At 41.9% G+C, this 19,996-nt stretch overlaps 1 protein-coding gene and 1 non-coding gene across 3 annotated transcripts in view; one reads left to right on the forward strand and one right to left on the reverse strand.

Moving 5' to 3' along the window:
* APMAP (adipocyte plasma membrane associated protein) overlaps positions 1 to 19,996 on the reverse strand; it is a 38,129-nt gene that overhangs the window by 14,240 nt on the left and 3,893 nt on the right. For both annotated transcript variants that reach the window (XR_007150798.1, XM_047852168.1), the window contains exons 2-4: positions 12,625 to 12,741; positions 7,605 to 7,720; positions 1,324 to 1,416 (exon numbers count right to left, since the gene is read on the reverse strand). Coding sequence is in view for 1 of the 2 variants with exons in the window: in XM_047852168.1 (XP_047708124.1) it covers positions 1,324 to 1,416; positions 7,605 to 7,720; positions 12,625 to 12,741 (326 nt within the window). In the remaining variant the exon portion in view is untranslated. The remainder of the gene's footprint in view (positions 1 to 1,323; positions 1,417 to 7,604; positions 7,721 to 12,624; positions 12,742 to 19,996) is intronic.
* On the forward strand, positions 1,862 to 1,963 carry LOC125163121 (U6 spliceosomal RNA). The gene has a single exon (XR_007151290.1). It is a non-coding gene; the product is annotated as a U6 spliceosomal RNA (small nuclear RNA).

Genomic DNA, 19,996 nt, shown 5'->3' on the forward strand with positions numbered 1-19,996 from the left:
TGCTTTCTGCAGGGTTTTTAAGGGTTGCTTACTGCATGGTTGCTTACCGCAGGGTGCTTACTGCAGGGTTGTTTACTGAGGGGTGCTTTCTGCCAGGTTGCTTACTGCAGAGTACTTTCTGCAGCGTACTTAGTGCATGGTTGCTTACTGCAAGGTGCTTTCTACAGGGTTTTTAAGGATTGCTTACTGCAGGGTGCTTACTGTATTCAGGATTGCTTACTGCAGGGTTGTTTACTGCAGTAAAGGGGTGAGCAGTGCTTACTGCAGGGTGCTTTCTGCGGGTGCTTACTGCAGGGTGCTTACTACAAGAATCCTTACTTCAAGACACTGACTGCAAGATCACTTACTGACAAAATATGGAATGGAAAAGGCAGGTTAAAAAACTGGATATACAGTATGATTCCATCACAAAACCAGAGTATCTGTGAACAGAAAGATATCTGAAAAGTTATTCACTAGAACGTTAACAGTTACATCTGTGAAAACTCTGAGATGATTTTTACTTCCTTCTTTGTACCTTTGTGTTGTTTGCAAATGAAAATGCATCATTTTTACAAAAACATTCTACCTATTAAAAAACAATAACTAGGGGCACCTGGGTGGTTCAGTGGGTTAAGCGTCCAACTTCGGCTCAGGTCATGATCTTGCAGTTTGTGGGTTCAAGCCCTGCGTCAGACTCTGTGCTGACAGCTCAGAGCCTGGAGCCTGCTTCAGATTCTGTGTCTCTCCCTTTGTCTCTGCCCCTCCCCCACTCACACACTAAGTCTCTCTCAGAAATAAACAAACATTAAAAAAAAACAATAACTAATAAAAAATCTGTGGGTTATCAGTTTTTAATGGTGAGATTCTTCTACTCTCATTTCCCAAAAACTGAGTGACTTCAGGGTGTCTTGACTTTGAATGACACTACTGAAATTCCTGGGAAGCTAATGTAGGAATGACATTTAAACCTCCAAGTAACAACAGAGCCAACTGTGCTTCCACAGCAGCACTGTGACAATGGCTATAATCTTCTCCAAAGTTAACCTCAAGGATGAACACAGGCCACTATGGAATGGCAGGGGGTGGAGCCCATGAGATAACTGGCAGGTGTGAAGGCCACTGCCTCGAAGAGTAACAATCAGGTACAGTGAGGTCCAGGGACCACAGGGCAAATGAAGAGCTGGTGGTAATGCCCAGGTCAGGTTCGATCTGCCAGGTGGTCAGGGGCTCTTTTTTCTTCAAGGGTGAACCTGACTTCTAGGGAGAGTTAGTTCCACACAGTCATTCAGCACTTTTCTCAGTAACAAGAGACAAGTATCAGGGGGACGGTCACTAACTTACTGCATGGGCCTGAACCAAAGCGGGCAATGGTCTCTACTTCACCATTTTCAAGTTTTACGATCCGGCCATCTGCCGTACCAGTAAACATCACATCTGTTTAAAAAAATAAAAAGGAATAAGAGTTACTAGATTAGCCTAAGAACTGTCATAGCCTTCTACAACAGAGGTGGTTTGTTTGTATTTTTCATCTCTAGAGAGAAAATGGCAGTTCTGAAGATGAAGAAGTTGTCTGAGTCCTTAAAAAGTCCTTAAAGCAAGCAAGCAGTGATAAAACCACGGGGGCCTGGGGCCCAATGTCCCAGGTATGTGGGCTTGAACCTGACGTTGGAGCAAGGGTGCAGCCAGCAGACACCAATCTGAAAAAACAAGTGAGGATTTTCTACTCTCAAAGGAGCAAGGACTCTCGGGCTGACTCAGCACTCAGGGGCATATATGATCATGTCCGCCTCCAGTGAGTGTCTGCTGCTGCGTGGATTATATCCAACTGAAGAGAAAGAACTGCTAGAAAGTCACTCGGGATAAAACTAAAGCACACTGAGTGCTCACTTCATCAGCACATATACAATTGGATCAATGCAGAGATTAGCATGGCCCCTGTGCAAGGATGACACACAAATTCATGAAAACACTCCATAGTTTTTAAATGTATACAGGCAAACTCTAGGACAACCACTAAAACAATTCTTTAGAAAAAGTATAATTGATATGCTAAGCAAGAAGATAAAATGGAATCACAAAAATGATCAATAAAACTATAAAAGTAGCTATACTTGTGGTGAATATAGCATAATGTATAAAATTATCAAATCCCTAAGCCATACACCTGAAACTAATGTTAACACTCTGCCAACTATACTAAGACAAACAAAAAAACATAAAAGGCAGAAAGAGGGTGAAGACAAAAACAGGAACAAAAAACAAAGGAACAAACAGAAAACAGTAATGATTATGGTAAATATTAATCCAACTATATAAATTATCACTTTAAACATCAACGGTCTAAATATACCCATCAAAAATACAGAGACTCTCAGAAGAAATCAAAAAACAAGACCCACTACATGCTGTCCACAGGAAACGCACTTAACATATAAAGATACACCACGAAGAAGTAATACCAAGTCAAATGTTGACAGAGCCAACTTCAGAGAAAAGAATATTAGGGATAAAGAAGAACATTACATATAATAAAGGGTCAATCTTCTAAGAAGACATCACAAGCTAATAACAAATGTGCCTAATAACAAATCATCAAAATCCATGAGGCGGCACTGATAGAAATGTAACGACAAAGAGATAAAAACACCATAAGAATTGAAGACTTCAGCATCTCTCTATATCAGAAATGGACAAGTCCTGCAGACAGAAAATCAATAAGGACATAGTTGAACACAAGGGCACCATTTACCAATTACATACAATTGACATCTATCAATTACTCATCCAAATACAGCAGGATACACCTTTTTCTCAAGTTCACATGGAACATTCAGGAAGACAGACCACAATCTGGGCCATAAAAACACCTTAATAAATTTAAAAGAATATAAATCATACTCTCAGACTCTCAAATCTACTCTCAGACCACAATGGAATTAAAATCCAAATCAATACAGAAAGATGGCTGGAAAATCCTAAAATACTTGAAGATTAAACACACTTCTAAATACACCAAGGTCAAAGAAGATATCTCAAGAGAGACTGAAAAACATTTTGAACTAAATGAAAATGAAAATACAACTTATCAAAACCTGTGCATGCAGTGAAAGCAGTGCTTAGGAAGAAATGTATACCATTGAATGCATATATTAGGAAAGAAGAAAGAACTAAAATCAATTACTTAAGCTTCCATCTTAGGAAACTAAAAAAGAAAAAGAAGAGCCAAGTAAACCCAAGGTAAGCAAGAAAGAAAGGATAAGAGGAGACTGATATCATTAATATGAAACTGGAAACAGTAAATCAAAAGAGAAATCAGCAAAACCAAACCATGGTTCTTTGAAAAGATCAATAAATGACAATCCTCTAGCCAGGCTAAGAAAAAAGAGAGAAGATACAAATTACCAACATCAGAAACGAAAAAGAGAATATCCTGATAGACCCCATGGACATAGAAGGATAATAAAGGAATATCATAACAACTCTATGCTCACAAATTCGACAACCTAGAGGAAATAAACCAATTCCCTGAAAAACACAATCAGCCAAAACACAAGAAAAAAATAGACTATTTGAATAGGCCTATATCTATGGAAGCAATGAATCAATAACTATAACCTTCCAAAACAGAAAGCACAAGCCTCTCATTAATGAATTCTTCCAAACATTTATAAGGAAGAAATAACACCGGTTCTCTACAATCTCTTCCAGAAAATAAAAGCAGAGGGAATACTTCCTAACTCATTCTATGAAGCCAGCATTATCCTAATGACAAAACTAGTCATTACCAAAAACTACAGACCAAGATCTCTCATGAAGACAAATGCAAAAACCCTCAACAAAATATTAACAAGTCAAATCCAATAATATATGAAAAGAATCATACACCCCAATCAAGTGGGATTTATCCCAGGTATGCAAGGCTGGTTCAGCATTTGAAAATCAATTAAGTAATCCACAGTATCAACAGGTTAAAGAAAAATCACATGATCATATTGACACATGCAGAAGAGCATTTGACAAAAATCCAACATCTGTTCATGATAAAAACTTTCAGCAAATTAGGAATAGAAGGGCACTTCAACTTGATAAAGCACATCTACAAAAAACCTACAGCTAACACATCCTAATTCTTGGCAACAAACTTGTAAGCTTTCCCACTAAGATTAAGGAACAAAGCAAGAATATCCCCACCTCACAACTCCTTCACAATACTGTACCAGAAGTCCTTGCTAATGCAAAAAGAGATGGAAATAAAAGGTATACTGAGAAGAAATAAATCCATCTTTGTTCATAAATGATATGATCGTCTATGTAGAGAATCCCAAAGAATCAACAACAACAAACTCATAGAATAAGTGATTATAGCAAGGTTTCAGGATTCAAGGGTTATATTTAAAAGTCAATGACTTTCCTATATACCAGAAATGAACAAGTGGAATTTAAACTTAAAAACAGAATAGTATTTACATCAGCACCCAAAAGAATAAAATATTTAGGCCTCAATATAGCAAAATATGCACAAGATCTATATGAGGAAAACTACAAAACTCTGATGAAAGAAATAAAAAAAAAAAAAACGAAATAAATGGAAAGATATTCCATGTTCATGAACAGGAAGATTCAAAATTGTGAAAAGTTCAGTTCTGCCCAACTTGATTTACAGATTCAAAACAATCCCAATCAAAATCCTAGCAAGTTATTTGTAGATATCCTAAAACTGATTCTATGGAGAAGGAAAAGATCCAGAGTGGCCAACACAATATTGAAGAGCAACGTCAGACGACTGACCCTACCTGACTTCAAGACTTACTATAATGCTACGATAACCAAGACATTGTGGTAATGGCAAAAAGAATTAGACAAATTGTTTGATGTAACACAGCCACATAAATACAGTCAACTGATCTTTCACAATGCAATCTTATATAATATATTGCAATATAATGGAGCAAAGATCATATTTCCCACAATGGTGCTGAAACATCTGGACATCCACATGCAAAAAATGAATCTAAACACAGACGTTACACCCTTCACAACAGTAAAGTCAAAATGGATCACAGACCTGAACGTAAAATGTAAAAGTATAAAACTCCTAGAGGATCACATAGGAGAAAATTTAGGTGACTTTGGGTGTGGTAATTATTTTTTCGATACAACAGAAAAGGCACAATCAATGAAAAAATAACTAATAAGTTGGACTTCATTAGAACTAAAAATTTCTGCTCTGTGAAAGACACTGTCAAGGGATTTAGAAAACAAGGCATGGACTGGGAAAAAATATTGCAAAATATACATTTGATAAAGGACTGTTACCCAAAATATACAAAGAACTCTTAAAATCAACAATAAGAAAATGAATATACCAATTTTTCAAATGGCCAAAAGCCTTAGATACCTCACCAGAGAAGGTATGCAAATGGAAAATAAGTGTATGAAAAGATGCTCAACATCATATGTCCATTTGGGAACTGCAAATTAAAACAATGAAATACCACTATACACCTATTAGAATGGCCAAAAATCTAAAACACAGACAACACCAAATGTTGATGAAGATATAGAGCAACAAGGATTCTCATTCACGGCTGGTCAGAATGCAAAATGGTACAGCCATTTTGGAAGACAGTTTGACGGTTTCTTATAAAACTAAACATATTTTTACAATCCAGCAATTGCGCTCCATGGTACCTACCCAAATGAGTTGAAAACATAAGTCCATATAAAAACCTGCACATGAATGTTTACAGCAGCCTTATTCACAATTGACAAAATTTGGAAGCAACCAAGATGTCCTTCAGTAGGTAAATGGATAAACTCTGGTGCACTCACACATGGAGTATTACTCAGCAATAAAAAGGAATGAGCTATGAAGCCATGAAAAGACGTGGAGGAAACTTAAATGCAAATTACTAAGTGAAAGAAGCCAATTTGAAAAAGCTACATGCTACATGATTCCAATTATATGACATTCTGGAAAAGGCAAAAATATAGAGAGTAAAAAGGTACCCAAGGTTGCAGGGTGGGGAGGGATGAAAAGGTAGAGCACAGAGGAATTCTGAGGATTTGTAGAGCAGTGAAACTACTCTGTATGATATTATAATGGTGGATACACTTTATTACACATTTGTCCAAACCTATAGAATGTACAATACCAAAGGTGAACCCTAAGGTAAACTATGGACTCCACGTCATAATGATGTGTCAGTATAGGTTCATGAACTGTAACACATGAGCCACTCTGGTACAGGGTGTTGATAATGAAGGATGCTGTCTATATGTGGTGGGGGTGTAGGGGAATATGGTAAATCTCTGTACTATCCCCTCAATTTTGCTATGAATCTAAAACGCTCTAAAAAAACAAATCTATTTAGAAAAATGAAAGCATGTTAATTGGTGATTACTCTTCTCTGGCACCGTCCCGAGGCTAGTGCCTCCTTCTGCTGCCAGCAACATGCCAGCCAATCCCCAGGGACAGCTTCCAAATGAAGCTGGAAGCAGGGGCTCCCTGGGGGCCTCTGTGTGGTTACAGCTGCAGGCAAATTAACAGGCCCCCACTCTGCCTAACCAGAAATGTCACAAGGAGAATAACCAGGGCCTTTAAGGAAAAAAAGCAAGCCCTGGTGGCAAGGTGCAATGAGGGGTCAGTCTAAGACAAAAGGGAGGAACTAAGAAAAGCATTCTCGTTGAAAGATAACGAAAAAGATCACTGTAACTCCCTGAAGTTCCAGTTGTAAATATCAACATTTGGTTTTTCACCAAAAAACACAAAATCTGCGAAATGTATTAATAAATATCAATGTCTTTTAAAGAGAAACATGAGGTTCTATCATGAAGTGCCTATCCCTCTTACAATTTTGACTCAGCCAGCCAAACAAACCAATAGTCACAGAATGCATCAGATTTGGGTCCCACATCCAGCAGCACACAGGACGCACAAGTCTACCACCACTTCACGGAAACACACCATCCTTCGGAACGAGGAGTGGCCTGCCGCATTAAGCGGCTCAGAAATCCTCATCCCATTTTAAGTTCTTTAACTTCTCATTAACCGTGTCTTTTGATTCCTGATCTTAATCTTCATCCTAAAAGGCAGAAAGTGCCTTGTGGCTAGAGATTCAAGAATCAGAACCAGAGCCACATCTAGTTGTTAGCACACAGTTAAGTTACCCCTAAACATACCCACCAAAGTCAGCCTCACACAAAAACGAACAAAACAACAGTGGAAATACAGAGAATCATTTGTACTCTTTTCAAAAATGAAATCTGTACAAAGACAAACTGAATGAAGAAGCAATGTCCTATCAAGTAATACCTACCAAACTCTGATAAATGAGCTAACATCAAGGTCATCATCTTTCCTTTTTCTCTTCAATTTGATGGGCCCAACACTTTGAGCAGAAAAAACTGCTCCACAGACATGAACTCAAAACCACACAGCACTGAAATGGTCTGTAACTCAGACAGCTGAGGGGCGTCTGCTCGACAAGCACAGCGCCTCTGCAACTGAGGAGGACGTCCAGGACCCCCCTCCCCACACACACACAGGAGCAGATGCATCGCGGCTACTCTGGCAGAACCCCCCTCATAGAGCTTTAACGTTCCAGGGGTTTACTACTTACCCCCAATATTTGCTATGGACTCTGGCCCAATAAGTTGATTTTCAAATAGCCTTTCCGCCTGTCGTAACTTCATATTTGGTTGCAGAACACCAAGCAAGAGAGGGGGTTCTTTGAAGCTGTAAAATAATGCAATTATAGGGATTTGTCTATAAGAAATACATGAAGAAAGTGTTAACCGGGGACCTTCATGCATTATTCCCCGGTTTTTGACAAAGAGGGCATGTTGCAATAACATCCTCAGTTGCCAGAAACACAAAGGTCAAGGGGAAAAAAACATTCTAGGATATCAGAAAAGGTCACCGTACAGAAAAATTAAAATATGATTATGTCTAATGCAAGAACTTTGATAATCACTTAAGACAACTTGGGGCCTCCAACTACACAAGCTCCTGTCCCAGACCTTGAGGCAAGTTAGATCTCTTCACACCCTCTGATTCACACACCCTGGCATTTATTTTCCCAGTGGCTGCCCAGTCTGCCCAGTCTGCCCAGTCATTAAAGTCCAACTAAGGCAGAGGAGAGTGGTGCTGACATTTCACAGCTGATAGAGTTGCTTCCTGCTTCAAGGAGAAGACACAAGAAATAAGAGGAGTTTGGCCTGGGGCTGGTACCACCAGCCCATCATTCAGCACAGGTGCACTCTACCTCCTACCTGTCCCTCTCAGGGCTCAGCCTGGCTTTTCTCTGAAGCCAGCTTTTGCTGGGCCCTGGACCCTTCCCCTGACAACAGACTTCAGCTCCAGAGATCTTCCCTCTCCACTAGTCCTTCCCATCTACACACAAATACACCTACTTCTCCCGAGCCATCAAATCCTGCTGGTGACACCTACAGAAAACAGACACAGTTTAAAGCCCTTCTCCCCATGTCATCTGCTACTGCCCTGGTCCAGGCCACCACCTTCTCATTCCCACTTGCTCCCTTGTTCCCTACAGTATATCCTCAACCCAGCAGCACCATGCACTTTGTGAGACACAGTCAGATCACAGCGTTTGGCTCTCACAGCCCTGCAGCAGTCCCATCTCACCCAGAGTCTACAGCCTTTCAGGGACACCCTTCCCAGCATACCCACAGTTACCTCTCTCCACTCCTCTCCCCCTGACCGTAACAGGCACCTCCCACCTTAAATCCTTAAATCTGTCTCCACCCTCACCTTCTCAGTGAGGCCTGCTATTAACACCCAATATAACATTCCATACCTAATACTCCCCCAAAAGCCTAGCCCCTACCTACCCTACTCTATTTTTTCCATAGTATTTATCAGCTTCTCACTTCTCTGTTACATTTATTGTCTGTCTATCCCCAGTAGAACACATGGCCCGTGAGATCAGAGATTTGTTTCTATTTTTCACTGCCGAATCTCAAGCACCTGGCATACAGGAGGCTCCTAATGAACACTGTGGGAGAATATCTCCCAATTCCTTCCCTACCTTGCCCTCAAGCAGGGCAGTTTCCCAGCCAGTCCAGCAGAGTGCAAGAACCAAGAGGGAGTGGTGGCTGAGGCTATGGAATGATGGAGAAGTTTCCCCACCTTGCCCAATCCCTTCCTTCCCGGCAGAGCACTTCACTTCTTACTGCCTCCTCTGAGTCAGGTGTGTACTCAAGACACTGTACAATTTCCTCTGAATTAAACTCTACCCCTACCCCCCATCCCACACATTCACTATACCCTGCCTCCCAATTATGGCTTTCTACCTGCTTTAAAAAAACACTCTGTGTAACTAGGAGTTTTATTTCCAAAGGAAGAGAGCAGGGCTGCAACCTGCATACTTTGGTGAGAAGAGCCTAGGCTACAGAGATGGACACGGCTGGGTTCAAATTCTGACCTTGGGAAGGTCAGCCCTCCTGAGGTGTGCGTGAAGACTGAACAAGCACATACAGCCAGAGATAGAGGACAGCACACCAGATACTCAGCCACCCCCTACTGCCCAGTCCTTGGACTTTGCCTAATTCCTTACACAAAGGAAGTCCTTAAGAAATATATATAGCATCAACCTAATCAGTATATCCTGCACTGTCCCTGCCAACAAGAAGTCTGAGTATTATCTCGATTGGCAGACACAAAGAAACTTAAATGAAAAAATGTAAAGGATGGGTAAGAAAGGGCTCCCACTCCTGTAGCCTGAGCAGAAGCATCAAGGAAGAATGGCCCCAGGAAGCCCAAATCAGTGCTCTATGGCCAGCCAGGCCACATGGAACCTTGTTAAAGCCTGTGAACTTATCAACTCTTATTAACTCCCTGTTAATTCCTACTAAGTCCTGCTAACTCATATCAAGTCCCATTAAATCCATGTGTTGAATGTATCCTGAAAGAACTGACCAACATCCTCCAGAAATCAGGATGTCATACATGCTGTGTCTACGATGGTCCTCCAATCTGCCAAACAAGGAATGAAAGAAAGTCACCTTGCATGGCAGGTTTTTGACAAAGCCCTGCAATCTTCCTGGTGACTGCTGCTTAGAACTGAAACCAACTTCATATAATCCATTCTGGAGGGATCTGCACCCCTCTTCATTTTTCTCTTTGATTTCTCAGAGATTTCTAAGTGTGGTGTAAGGTCTCACAGGATGTCATGTAAACTAGAGGTAGACTCTCTGAGGCACCTCCATCAGCTGCCCTCCCACCTGGCCAGTTGGCTTGGCCTGACCCCGTTCCCTGCCATGTCCCATACTCCTTGGCTCGTGGAGATAACAGAAGCGGAGCAGAAGCTGGTAGCTCTGCTTTTCCATCATCATCAATACTGCAACCACTTACTTGCTCCAGAGAGTGGGTTTCCCCCTTCCTTGCTCTTTTTGCTCTGAATAGAGTTTGAAAGAAGCTTTTCTGCTGTCATCGCTAGCATTTTCTTCCAAACCTCAGCTCATTCCTATTCTTACACCTTCGCCAGTCTTCTGCTTTTGTTCTGCATTTTGGGGCCACTCCTTGCAGTTTTTGAGCAAGTCATTCCTGAAGTCTGAGCATGGGAGAGATCCCTGTCAGCCATTCTGGTTTCACTGAGTTTCTCCTCCCTTTCCTCCTCATCAGGCTCATCTACTCCACAGACAGAACTTGCTTTTGTACAACTTCAAATCCTTAGTGGGCCATGTTTCCTTTCAGTTTCTGGTCAGGAGCAAACACCTATCTTTCCTTTGAATTTCTTTACTCTTTCCACGCACAAATTCACCTCTACTGAGATCAAAGGCCTCTAGTTACCGAAGCTCCATCTTTGCCTGCTCTTTCCACTCTCTTGCTCTTCTCCAAGGTTAGCTCCCCAGCCAAGGTTTTGATCCCCGGCTGTGGACACGGTTCACACTCCCACCTTAAACAACTAGATTACCTAGAAAGCCCCAGGTCAGTTTCTATTTGGGGTGGGTTGAGCTACATCCTTCTACATGTTGAGAGGGGTTAGCAAAGAGAGCCTCCTTCCTCCACCATGTATCCTGGGAGACCCCCTCTGAAAGGATACCCAGTATGCACTTGGGTCCTGCTCAGCCAAAAAGCCGCATGCAAGGGTCCACTGACACACCAAGAATTATAAGCTAGCAATCTCATGAGTCTAGAATGCCCAGGCCTTCATCCAATCTCAATCTTATATTTTAACAGCACTTTGTGCCTTTACTAATTCTAAATCCAACAACAAAAAGTAGACTCTTGTATACAGATGTCAATCTAAGGTCAGAACTGTGTCCTTTTTATATCCTTGAATCCAGCTGGGTACCTACTTAAAGCACTGTAGGTGCCAAATACTTTCTCAGTAAATTGAGTCCAATATAATGCCTTTTTATTTATAAAACATCAACACATAATTCCATTGTATATGTTATATTCACTCTATAATGGGGACATAGTTCTGGTCTGAAGTTTTTTGTTTTTTTTTTAATTTTTTTTTCAATGTTTTTTATTTATTTTTGGGACAGAGAGAGACAGAGCATGAACGGGGGAGGGGCAGAGAGAGAGGGAGACACAGAATCGGAAACAGGCTCCAGGCTCCGAGCCATCAGCCCAGAGCCTGACGTGGGGCTCAAACTCACGGACCGCGAGATCGTGACCTGGCTGAAGTCAGACGCTTAACCGACTGCGCCACCCAGGCGCCCCAGGTCTGAAGTTTTTAAAGCCTTACATGGACTAACTTACTTAAAATAAACTTCAGAAAGCATCACCTCTGGGCAGTTTCAAAAGAAAAGGGGAATTTACTTACTGAACCAGACTGCACAACCCTCAACATCAACGTCATAAATCATCCCACCAGTAAGAGCCTGGCTCTGCACTATTATAATTACACGTGTGAATACATTTCATGGGGCCCCTAGGTGTATACTATTTTTTTCAAGTTATAATGGACTACATTACTCATAGATGCCCACCAATGAAAGGTAATTTAGGAAAAATAGAACACTAATCACAAGTTTAAAAAAAAAAATCAGTTACTTATATGGGCACCTGGGTGGCTCAGTTGGTTAAGCGTCCGACTTCGGCTCAGGTCATGAACTCAGTTTGTGGGTTCAAGCCCCACATCAGGTTCTGTGCTGACAGCTTGGAGCCAGGAGCCTGCTTTGGATTCTGTGTCTCCCTCTTTCTCTGCCCCTCCCCTGCTCATGCTCTGTCTCTCTCTCTCTCTCTAAATAATAAACATTAAAAAAATTAAAATAAAAATCAGTTACTTATAAATTTTAAACAAGGTAACAACCTTTGTGTGTGCTTTTGCCACTTCAAATGAATTCAAGTTTTAATTATCTCTAACACATATTCAGGATTCATATTCGGGATTTTTTCTGGGTTTTGCATTTGGTTTGTATAGTTTTGTTTTTGAAAGAGTATCATGGACAATACCATGCATATATTTTGGTACACCTGAATCCACACAAAGCACAGGCAGTAAAGAAATCACAAGTCTCTATCTCTCTCTCTCTCTCTCTCTCTCTCTCTCTGTGCCCCCCCTAGTAACTTACCTTTCAAACCAAATTGGTTTATTACCCTAGATACTATCCCAGCCTACTCTATCTGCCATGCAAGCCCTCCCAAGAATGGCCAGGGAAGCTCACCTGAGAGGCTGTGGGTCTATGGGAGAATCCAGCAGCAACAAGGCTCCAAGCAGGGGAACTGTGAGGGAGACAGCCAGCATCAAGAAGGTCACTCGGAACACACGGCCACTAAAGGAGCTGACAGAGATGGAATATAAAAAGGCAATTAGCAGAGGCTCAGCCAGGACAAGCTAGGCTGGTCTTAAAGCCCATCAAGCAGGAGCAGGCCTCTAGCCTAGATTCATCCCAAGGCTGCCAACCTCTGTGGCTTGCGATGACACTTTAGGACGGTGGTGTGGGAAACTCTTACTTGCCAGTTACTGGCCAGACAGTATGATAGGTTGCACCTTCAATCCTCTAGTAATGTCTCAAAGAGGGCAAATCAAAGAATTGATAAACACAAAAATGGGAGAAAAGAGGTACAAGGAGGTAATGGAGACACACTCATCTATAGAGAAGACACATGCTTCCCAAAAGCCACTATTTCCTGGCACATAAATTCAAAGCAGCAATCTTAAGATTCCCAGATTTTGTAGATACAAGAGAAACAAATTCATGAAGCAAAAAGAACACAGGACAACTTCCTGAGTGACCAACTCTCCAATCATTTTTCCAATCACACTTTTAAGAACTCAAAAGCACATCCCAGCTCTCTACCTGGTAGAAGTCTGACAGATACTTAAAAAGAATCTATACGATCACAATTCCAAGTCATCTTTACTAAAGCCTTACAAAGATCTAGAAGATGTCTTGGGAATCCTGTGTGACATTTTTGGACAAATGACCAATGGTAACTAAAATAACTCTCAAATGATCTCACATACATCATTGCTCATCTGCTAAACAAGAGAACACATTTAGCCTCTTGCAACTAAATAAACTTTATAGGATCATTATTTGCTGTAAATGAAAATTTACTAAATACATCAAGATTAACTTAAAGTAAATAAAATCATGAGCTCCTAAGGCAGAGAATCTTTCTCTGTCCAAAAAAAAAAAAAAAAAAGTTGACTTAAAGAAAAAAATCCAGACTCACACTTAACAAACACTTCATTTAAGGACAAAGTTTTGTTTGACTTCTGACAAGCTAGGCTTCCACTGTATAAACCTGATCCAGGTAGAGCATAGAAATGTGGGGGCTTCAGGGAAAGTCCTAACTTTCCCAATAGTCAGCAACTCCACTTCAGGCAAGGTTCTTCACCCAAAGTCCTTAAGTTTCCCACTATGAAATGGGGTTTGGGGCAGGATAACCTCAAAGTCCTGCCCAATTTGAACATGCATGATTTTAATAAATGAATATGGAAGAAAATAAAGCATCTGTTTCTATTGGGTAGAAATGAAAGACAAAGGGAAAGAAAGACAAAAGAGGAGAGTGAAAAGCTTTCATAGTGTCACCTTGCAGAACCATGGACAGCATAACTGAAGAGTGTTTCCACCAACAATCTGAATGGGCAAGAGAACAGTCTCCCTAGAGCCTCCAGAAAGGAACACAGCCCTGCTGACACCTTGATTTTAGCACAGTGAGACCTGTCCAGCACTGCTGACATCCAGAACCACAAGTTAATCCATTTGTGTTGTTTAAGCCACTAAGTGTGTGGTCATCCACCATGACAGCCATAGAAAACTAACACAGTCTTCTAATTAAACTACTTTTGTTGCCTGGAAGTGGGGGACTGCTGTAACATGTGGAAATAGCTTTGTAATTGGGCAGTAGATAGAGGGAAACATTTTGAGAAGCAGGACAGGAAAAGTCCGTACTTCCTTGAACAGACATGGTAGAAAAATGTATGTTAAGGACTCTGCTAGCAAGGGCTCAGAAAGCAGCAAGGAGCATGGCAGAGAAAATGTACATCATCACAGGGAATGATTAAATTGTTGGGAACAGACTGTTAGCAGAAACACGGACAGTGCAGGCACTGCTAGTAAGGGCTCAGAAGGATGTCAGGAACAAGTTACTGGAAACTGGAAGAGAGCAAATCCTTATTATACTGTGTCCTGCAGCAATGTAGAAAGTAGAACTTGTAAATGACGAGCCAGGATGCTGAGCTGAGGCCCTTTCCAAGCAAAATGGAAGGTGTGGCCTGATTTCTTATTGTCCTTTTTCCTCCAGAGGACAGCATAGGGGGCAGCACTAAGCACTTCTTTTGGCCTTTGACATTTCCTCCTTTGCTAATGAGAACTCTAGTCTGTGTTTACCTTCCTTCTAATAACCTTCCAAAAATGAATTTTGTTCCTAACTTCCTTCTCTTCACTCACACAGGGCTCAGAGCCCAACCCCCACCCCAGGCCAGGTCATCAGGCATTACCCTTTTGCTAGGTGGGAAAGAAGGCAGTCCCTCCCACAGAACCCGGCTGGGAGAGGCCAAGGGTGCCCAAGCTCCTAGAAGGGGACAGGTAGCCAGAAAGGGAAAATTCAGGCCAATTTATCCCTCTCAGCCCTGTCTCCAAACCCTAAGCCACAGAGTCTTCTAATGTGACTGACACCAGTCAAGGGTACAAGAATACAGTGCATGAAAATGCACATATGGCACAGATCAGCTATGACCTGACATGACAGCTGGCTAAGGCAACCTGAGAGATCTGCAGCAAGGGAAGGAATAAGGGCCATAAAAAGAGTAATGATAAAAACAGTGACAATAAGAATGCGCCATACAATGGGCTTCACATGGGTAGTCAGGTAGAACTATGTACCTCTCTGCTTTCCAAAGAGAAAAGAAAGCAGAGAGAGACAAGTGGGCCCACAGCCCACTGCCCGAACTGGAAGAGCACGATGGAGGGCCAGATCTGAATGTAAGGCTGTAGTCACCGTTAACAATGTTGCCTGCCAAGGACAAGTGGACGGGGAGAAGATGCCCAGACCTGGAGCCCTCGGAGCTGGGGTTTGAAAACAGCGCTGCACAACTTAACCGTGTTTTGCCTATTCTAAATATTTCATATATATGGAATCATATAAAAATGTGACCTTTCACAAATGGCTTCTTTCACTCAGCATATGTTTTGAGATTCATCCAGGTTGCAGTATGTTATCACTACTTCATTCTTTTTTATGGCTCAACAATATTCGATTGCAAGTATATACAGGCATGTCTCTTTTACTGCACTTCACAGATATTGCATTTTTTACAAGTTAAAGATTCAAGACTTCAGTGGGAGATAACTGCAGATGTGGTGGAAACAGCAAGAGAACCATCAGAAGTGGAGCCTGAAATTGTGATTGAATTGCTGCAATCTCGTGATAAAACTTAAATGGATTAGGAGCTGCCTTTTACAGATGAGCAAAGAGTGGTTTCTTGAGATGGCATCTACTCCTGGAGAAGACTTTGTGAAGATTGTTGGAATGACAACAAAGGATTTAGAATATTACATAAACTTAGTTGATAAAGCAGCAGCAGGGTTTGAGGGGATTGATTCCAATTTTGAAAGAAGTTCTACTGTGGGTAAATGCTATTGAACAGCATCACCTGTTATAGAGAAATCATTTGTGAACGGAAGAGTGAATTGACGCATCAAAACTCCATTGCTTTATTTGAAGAAATTGCCACAGCCACCCAGCCTCCAGCAACCACCATCCTGATCATCAGCAGCCATCAACATCGAGGCAAGACCTTCCACCAGCAAAATGATTATGACTCACTGAAAGCTCAGATGCTGGTTAGCATTTTTAGGCAGTATTTAAAATTAAGGTATGTACATTGTTTTTCTATACATAATGCTATTGCACATTTAATAGACTACAGTGTAAGCATAATTTTTATATGCACTGGGAGACCAAACAATTCATCTGACCCACTTTATTGAGGTAAAAATGGTCTGGAACAGAACACACATTATCTCAGAGGTATGCCTGTAACACAATTTGTTTATCCACTCATGGACATTTGGGTGAGAGGGGGAAATGAGTGATTACTGAATGGGTACAACATGTTTTTATGGGGTGATGAAAAAGTTTTGAAACTAGAAAGTGTTGCCCAACACTAAGTATCACTGTACACTCTAAAGTGGTTATTTTCATGTTATATTAATTTCACCTCAATTTTTTAAAATGTTAACAGTGATGAAAATGTTCTAAACTTAAGGCTGTGGTGACTGTTGCAAAACTCTGAATATACTAAAAACCTCTGATCTGGACATTTTAAAATGGGTGAATTTCACAGTATGTGAATTATACCTTGTTTTAAAAAAAGTCAATGACCCAAACTATGCAAAGTGCCACTCTGAGGCCAGGACACTGTAACTCAAAGTGATTTTCTTTAAGTGGCCTAAAGTCTTTCAACACATAGGAAATAACAATGTTTCTGTATGGTAAAGCAGGACTATTTACAAGTCCAAGTAACAGGAATAACTTTGTGTGATTCTTTTAAAAGAATCCCGAGAGACAAATGCAAAGGCGTGTGGTGAATGTGTGTGGCTGCACTGCACACAGCATTCAGGTAAGGTCCAACAAGGAGGTCCTGTCCTTACAAGAAGGCCAATGTAATCACCCCTCACCACCCCTGCTAAAGGTGCAGTCAGCCCCAGAGCAAGCTGCATTGCGCAATCTTTCACCACAGAGCTGTCATTAACAAAAATGGTGACACTCTGGCCAAACTGCGACTTTACCTTTTCCTTACCTAACATGATTCTACATAAAACACATCCTTCTCATTTGTCTCAGACTCTAAACTCTCCTTTACCACACCATAGCTTACATTTATTTTAATCTTAATTTAGTAACCCAATTCAGAGATCTCGAGTCCCTGGTTGAATATCTGGTTGCCCCTTTACATAATAGTAAAAAGCTCACTGATCTCCAGAACAAAAAGTCCAGCCAGGACTGAAAGCAGGTGCTTACAGCTAAAAAGGCAGCCAGAAATTGGAAGTCCATCCTTGCCAGAGTTCTAGCTACTGTCTTCTTACAATTACAGTCTAAAAAGCTAAAGAAAATTCAGAGGCCACCCAGTCCTGGGCTCCCAAAGCTGGCCAGTCCCTGGAGGGCCTACACCAGATGACTAGGGCAACTTTAAATAAAGTCCAGAAATTCTGATTGGGCAGGACCAACAGGGGCCTGGGAACCCTTTTTCTGTTTTCACACTCCCCAGTTGTTCCTGATGTGCAACTGGATACCACCAACCTTGTCCAACTCCCTACCAGGTGAAAGAAGTCCATCAACATCTCCCTGGCTGATCATGAGACACAGCCTCTGATGGAAAGTTCTATGGTCAAGTTTTAGAAACAACAGCCTAAACTTAAACTCCTTGAGCAGTGCCAGCTAACAGAACTGTCATGATAGAAATACAGCAGCTACTAGCCACATGTGGCAGCTGAGCACCTGAAATGGGGCCAGCATGTTATACAAATGAGCCAAAGATGGCCTCTGTATATTGGCTCTGTGTTGTTTATTTCTCTACTGCAGGCTGAGACCTTTAGTTCAAAAGGCCCACCAGCACCAAACTCTAACTTTTACATACTCAATTATCTTTAAAACAGCCAAACAAGCAAACTTTTAGCCATTTAGAGTCACCTGCCTTCCATACTCTATGAAAGCTCGTGGAGGGCAGTTACCCATTGATAAGACAGGCCTTGAAGTTTTAAGGCCCTTACCTGCTACTGCTGCCCCTGGGGCTCTCTGACACAGAGACTTACTGAGATACAGGTGGCCCCTCTCCTTCCCCCTTGACTCCTCTCCCCTTCTGGACTGTGGACCCCTCTCCTGCTCCCATATGCGAAACTGTGCAAGTGTCACCCAATAAAGCTCATGTGTGCCACTGCTTCCTCAGTTGTATCTTTTTTCTTGATGAGCCCCCAAATCCCTCACACTCCCTACATAGTGCAAATGAGGAACTGAATTTTTAACATTAGTCCATTTAATTTAAATAGCTACATATGGCAAGCAGCTAGCACATCAGACAGCTCGTTTAACATTCCTTCACACATGAGCATTTAATAACAAACCATATACATGTGCCAGGTACTATCCACGGCCCTGAGAGGATAGCAATAAATAAAATAGTTTCCTGCCCTCTGTTTATTTTAGTAAATAAGTAGATGCCAAACAGTGACAAATACAATGAAGAAAAACACAGTATGATGGGGTACAGAGGGGGAAGGTTGGCCACACACAGAGGTCAAAGCAGATGACCTCTGAACAGAGACTTCAGTGAAGCTGGGGAAAAAGTCAAATACCTGAGGCAGAGCAATGTAGACAGAGGTAACACAGTAAGATTCAATAAGCATGTGGCATGAATAAAGAATACATGCTTTAAGGGGTTAACTTTAAGCCCCCATTCCCAAACCTTGACCACAGAGACAGAATGACCAAGGCAAGCATTGAGGGGAAGCTGCTGGAACAGGTCAGGCCCACAGCCAGGGGCAGATCCCACAGTGCCCTGAAGGTCAGAGAAGTGCCTGCCGGCATGCAGGATGAATGTCCATGAAGGCTACAACATAGAGCACTTCCCTACTTCTTTTACTTGGGGGACATTGGCTGCTCAGGTCACCTCACACAATATGTTCTGCGAAACACACTTCATCTCTGCTTGCACTGACTGGGCCCAGCTGTGTGCCTTCAGGGGCAGCAAACCCTTGACCTCCCAGACACCCAAGATCACACCACCATCCTTGGGCAAAGCATCCCCAGTCCTGCAGGAGTTCCTCAGATGGCAGGGATTGCAGAACTTTCCTGGTTGTTTCAGAGTTTGTCAAAATTCCCCAATAAATTAAATGTGATGCCCATCTGTGATGGGTATGGAGCCGGATTAAGATTCTTTCTCTCTCTCCCCCTCCCCCACACACCCCACAGGTTCCCACTCTCATGTGCATGTGCTCTCTCACTTGCTCTCTCAAAAAAAAAAAAAAAAAAAAAGTGGTGCCAGAACTCAAAGCAAAGCTCTAGTTTAAACCATAACCATCATTCCACAAAATGGCTTTAATTGCCATAACTGAAAAATAAGATGATTTTACACAAAAATCTGGGTTTCCAACTTCTCTGGAAAAAAGAGATCTATGAAACCTAAGGCTGCAGGACAGGTGCACAGGGCTTTCCACTCTTCAGACAAACACACACTCTTTTCTTCTCCCAGCCCCACACCTGCTACAGACTCTACCACAAACAAAATGACCACTACATGTGCAGTGATAAGGCCAGGGCCTGGAACATCTAAAGCACTGGGGTGTCTGGCTGGCTCAGCTGGATATGCATCTGACTCTTGATTTTGGCTCAGGTCATGATCCCAGGGTCATGGGATTGAGCCCTGCATTGGGCTCCACACTCATATAGAGCCTGCTTAAGATTTTCTCTCTCTCTCCTTCTGCCCCTCTCCCCCACTCTAAAATAAAAAATAAAAATAAAAGCACTCCCTAAATGGTAGGTAGCAGGAATGCTGCTCCCCTGGCAGCATCTGAGTCTGTGACTGTG

This window comes from Prionailurus viverrinus, chromosome A3 (genome assembly GCF_022837055.1).
Source record: "Prionailurus viverrinus isolate Anna chromosome A3, UM_Priviv_1.0, whole genome shotgun sequence".
NCBI classification, from domain to species: Eukaryota; Metazoa; Chordata; class Mammalia; order Carnivora; family Felidae; genus Prionailurus; species Prionailurus viverrinus.